We start from the raw sequence: 5,679 nt of genomic DNA on the forward strand, positions 1-5,679 counted from the left end.
GCTGCATTCAACATGTCACATGACACACAAAAATCAATGTTTATCTGTGTTTTTTAATATTTACTTAATTATAATCTATAGTTTGATACCAAACTTATGGGAATAAATTCATGAAATGGTAGTTCAATAAAATTTTGAATGCGGGTCAACATGGCCTTTCACCCGTCTCAAAAGAGTTAAATGACTTAGGAATGCATGTTTTATTGGACCTTCCAAAACTTTTCCCACAACTGATGTAAGACTAATGCGTCTACAATTACTGGGGCAATTTTTATCACCTTCTTTGAAAAGAGGAGTTACATTAGCTAACTTCCAATCATCTGATACCTGCCCACTATTCAAGGACTGACAAAAAATAGTAGTAAGTGGCTCACATATATATATACATAAACTGGCTAAACATGCAAATTTTCCAAATTTTCTTACTTGGTGCATTTTAGTATAAAAAGGCCAAGGGGTGTGTTCAAGAAAATGGCATTTTCTAGAGAACACTGTGTTGTATTACAGTCTATCATATATTATAGTGATCCTATTATGTTAACCTTCACAAAAAACATTGAACAATTTTCCTACAAAATGGTACTGATGACCTTACTTGGCCCACAGAAAAGAACAATTTATTGCTGTTTATACAGACTGTCTTGTAATGTGGTAAATAAATATTGTACATTCTCTGGTGTTTCATAGTGGTAATTACCCATGACACAGCATCTTATTAAACAATGTCAAGTCAAAGTGTAACAATTTGTGCATGTATTTGATGACATGAAAATGACTGCAATTCAAATAATATTTTTATTTGTGATCATTTGAACCAAATGTTGAAGCACATTTACTACTTTCAATATGTGTAGAAACAGTAAGAAACTGCTAAATGGCTTTGATATCTTCAACTGAAAGCATAACTTTTTTACCACAGTATGAATATACTGCTTTACTGTAACACAAGACAAGCTTTTATGAAAGTATTTAACAGCGATTAATACTGGTTAGCTTAGCACTATACAATTTTAGACACAACTTTTCATCATACCTATACTTGATACTGCTATTTGTGATACAATTCCATAACACATATCAGCCATGTTATGTTTATAATTCAGTATATTTCTCTAACCTGAATAATCCAGTTGTTATATTCTGCCAATATGTGATCAAGGGTATTGAATTATTTGAGATAACATTTTCCTTGCTACAAAGCCATTTGAAACAATGTCTGAAAATTGCATGTTTTTTGTATCAAGAAGATTCATATGTTGCATTATGCATTAATTATGAAAAAAAAGGAAGTTATGTGCTTTGTAGAGCCCCTGGCAAAATTTAAAAGTTACAATTTACAGTTTTGTGTTCATGAACAAATTTTCATATTCTTGGCCTCATATCCATGACACGAATCATATTTGACACTTGGCATATTTGTTACAGCTTTAGTGTCAAGTACCCATAACATAGCACCTTATAAGACACAGTTTTATGTTTGTTATATAGATGGAAGTAGATGATGTTTCCAAGGGAGAAGGACTGAAGCAATATTATGTCACAAAAATTGAAGAGCTTCAGGTATTGAACTTAATACTAAAAATATTTTACTGTAATCATTTCAAACAAATTCAAACCCATTTCTATAAATTTTATAAATGTTCCATGTAATGAAACATGCCAAAATTACACATATTTCTCTTATATAAAAAGTTTTACTTGTAATTTTATAGTTTTGATTTTGTAGTCATATATTATACTTTTTCTTTTGTAAATATTTAATTGTGATTATTATTTTGTAAGGTCCTGACTTCATGATTCATAATTTTTTCAAATTTATGAAGTGTAAAAATGTTTCTTAAATTTCTTGTCACTTTTGAAAACAGTAAAATCCAATAAAGTTAGATTTATATGTTGTGAAATAATTCTTTGCTGTAAAAAAAGCATGCTTTAAAAAAATGTGCTTTAGAAGGATTTTGAGCTATGAATAGAATGCTTGAGAAGGATATTGAACCATGAATAGCATGCTTTAGAAGGAATTTTGATTTTTAAAACTGCTTTAAAAGGAATCTGAAGAATGGATAATATTTAAAATCAATAAATAATGCAGACAACATTTGACTTTACAAAATGAAAAACCCTTTACTGAGATCGATACACTGTTCTCACTAAAACCACTGCATGTTTCAACAGTTTCCTGTTCTCTTCAGGTATGTAATTGGAAATACAGAGTACTCCAATTTATAACTTACAGATATGTCATGCAAAACTTATTTACATCCACTCTGTGTATTACACTATTCTACTACTATAAAAGATTGTGCCACCCATTAACAGTCTGACTGGCTGGACCTTCGTCTTTATTTAATACTATGTTTTAGAAATAAATAAACAATCAACAGTGAACTACCCAACAAATCTTATTATGCCAGAGTATCCAACAAATGTTGTTGAGTAGTTCACTGTTGATTGTTTGAGCTCAGTAGAATTTATTGAGTAGCTCACTAAACCCATCAAGATCTATTTGAGTATTCAATCATTGGGTGTTTAAAATGTTACAAAATTTGTGTTGAAAAGTTAAATAAGCATTAGTTCATTTTGATCACACTGGATACAGCAGTTGATGAATACAATGGGTTTTATAATTAATATTTATAAATTCTCCAGTAATAATTTATAACTACATTAATAATATATGATGCATAAATTGTAAAAACAAGGTGCTGGCATTATCATGTTATCACTGAGTGAACAGAAGAATGACTTAACTCAATGTTTAAGACAAATCATTAAAATTAATTCAACAAAAGTTACAATTTAAAATAATTTGAACATTTTGGTAGGTTATCTTTCATATTGAAAATTAAAATGTCTGAAATAAAAGATGTTGATATGAAGCTCATACATTAATTAATATTTGTGATAATTATTTTTGTCAGTGGAAAAAAAGTGAAGTAATTTTCAGACGTATTACAAAAAGTGACTCTTAAATCACTGAGACAGCATTGTTTGGATTAATAACTTCATGACAGAAATATACTTTTAGTTAAAGTAATTGCAAATGTGGATAGTATCGGGCATCCTTAATATTTAGTTGTATCTTATTTTATGCCAGATTGCATTACATACAGTCAGGAATGGAATTTGTGTGTTTTATTTACCATTATTTTATTTTATTTTTCATTACTGGATATTATCAATGACTTAAGCATGTATTTGTGCAACTTTGATTCAAATAAAATAGTTTTGTTATAGATGTACATTCCTCTTACTTCACAGCTTTTATGATTTAATTGTAAAATTTATGATTTTTGCCACTTTCACAATTTTATAATGAGTTATGCATTTCTTAGAATTTTTTTTGAACTGCAGACTAAATTGCAATCTACTTCAATTGCAATGAAACTTAATTAACCCTCTTTGTATGGGTTTGGTCATTTTGACCAACCTAGCAGCCATCTTGTAACCATGAAACGATACATATTATAACTTTTAATGTGATAATCTTTTGGTAAGCATTAGAAGTTTTTTGTACACAAAAAATATGATTTTTTAAATAAGAATTTTAACAAAAGATGTGTTTTTGAATTTATGAAAGCAGAGTGACTAATCTGAATGCAAGGTGATTTTCATGCTAATATTAATATTACTTTTTTCAACTTATAGTTTTCACATTTCATTTGAATAACCTTGAGAACATCCTAAAATGTATATCCTATAGAAACTCACTATCTTACAAGAAAACTTCTTTTTTCTTGAGTTCCCACATTCTGCCAAAGAGATTTGCAAGCTAACAGCCTTATGAAAACTCCCACCTAATCTCACGTGAAACACATGAATTTGTGTCATTTTATGATGAAGTCATCATGCAGCAGAACCATCCACCAATAGAAGTGCAACACACCTCCATACACAATAACTCCCTTTACTTTCATGCTTGTGAATCCTCATTCATTGATGAAGGAATGCATAAATGTGCACCAGAAATGTGGGGATGAGTGAGAATGTGTGAAGAGATGAGTATCTGTTGGAAATACATTTCCAGGTAAGGAAAATATTAACTTCCGAAACAAATACTCACCTCCATATATAGATAGCTAGCATCCTATATTGAGATAGTGGAGGGACTGATGCAGAAATTCCTTCGATGAGTTCCATTCAGAAAGCACCCAAAGGAAGCCCATGGGGTTCAATACCTTATCCCAAGGGCACACCCATGGGAGACCACATCTCATCCATGTAGGAGAATAGAAAGGCAGAAAAGGTATGTGGCTGTCTGAGAATTTGTACACAAGCTATCTGACTGTCAGTATGTGTAGGAAGTTTGTGGCTTGTTTAAACCATACTTTGTGCTCACCTTCTCTACCATCAGACTTGAATGGGTCAAAACCAGTAAGTGAGAGAAGGGCACTTGTGATAAGTATCTGTGCTCACCTCCTCTACTGTCAGGATCTATGAGCCCATGCCAGCTGTTGTAGGAGTGCACTGTATGGAATCATGTTTGTATGGATACTTCTATAAACCTCCACTTGACCATCAGTCACTATGGGCATCTTGCCTGCTGTAGGAATAGCAGATGTGAGTGATACATCACTGGTGCATACAATGTGTTCACCTCAACTCTACTGTTAGTCTCTGTGGGCCCCATGCCTGCTGTGGGAGGAGGGTATTATGTTATATACACAAATACTCAATTATCAGTCTCTACAGGCCACATGTGAGATGTGGGAGTAGGTTTTTTTTTTTTTTTGTCAGTACTATGTGATATGGACTTGTAATAAAGGTACCATTGGTCCACTTGTATATTGTGATGTATCATAGTTAGATATGTGGGGTGACCTGCAGTATACACTTGAGTCTCGTTATATAGTGGTCTATTATACTGCAGGTTTGGATATAATTAGGACAGCTCTTGGCTCTTAAACATTTTAGTAGGCCTACTAGCAGCATTGGCCCCTCGGGATCTATGTATAATCATGGAACTCAAGGAAAAAGGAATGCTTGATGATGCCTCATTCACAACAATTTGCAAAGAAGTTATTATTTATGATGCATGTTTTGTTTAGTCCAAAATCCAACACAAAACCTATAAATATATGGAAAAAGAATTAGCTAAGTGAGATGAGAATAGTTGTGTACTTCTAAGAAAAACAGACATGAAAGAAGGCACGACCAGCCCAAAATACGGACTTCGATAAAGCCTTGTATGTGTGATTTATGCAATAAAGAGCAGAGGGAATGCCAATATCCAAACCGTGTGAAGCTTAAAGACATTGAGACAGGCTAAATTGACTGATTTTTTTAAGAAGTGATTTTTGTTGCCTTATTACGGTGGATGTGCATGATATTTTGTGTTCGGTATTTCTATTCGTGTATTGTACATACTGTACTTTGGGTGAATATACATGTATTTTTAATTTTTTTTCCAATACTCTTTCCATTATAGCTATGTTTATAAATCTTGTGTAAATATTTATGAGATTCTTGTGTATATTTAATTTGATTATGTCTATATCACTTGTGATGTTGTAAATAAATTGTTTTCAATATATGTATATATACACCTGGAAAAAAGTTAAGCACCCCCAAATATTTTTCAGGATTGCTTATTGAAAATAAGGTTTAATTTTCATGATGTTGAGCAATGTTCATAATTTCAAACATAATTAAAAGGATGTGAGCGTTCAGGTGTGACATTTA

At 31.8% G+C, this 5,679-nt stretch overlaps 1 protein-coding gene across 1 annotated transcript in view; it reads left to right on the forward strand.

The window, feature by feature from the left end:
- The window catches only part of LOC106465511 (26S proteasome regulatory subunit 8), a 74,603-nt gene that overhangs the window by 14,453 nt on the left and 54,471 nt on the right, over positions 1-5,679 (forward strand). Inside the window, exon 2 of the mRNA XM_013925737.2 lies at positions 1,489-1,560. Within this exon, the coding sequence (XP_013781191.1) occupies positions 1,489-1,560 (72 nt within the window). The remainder of the gene's footprint in view (positions 1-1,488; positions 1,561-5,679) is intronic.

This window comes from Limulus polyphemus, unplaced genomic scaffold (assembly GCF_000517525.1).
Source record: "Limulus polyphemus unplaced genomic scaffold, Limulus_polyphemus-2.1.2 Scaffold1968, whole genome shotgun sequence".
Classification (NCBI taxonomy): domain Eukaryota; kingdom Metazoa; phylum Arthropoda; class Merostomata; order Xiphosura; family Limulidae; genus Limulus; species Limulus polyphemus.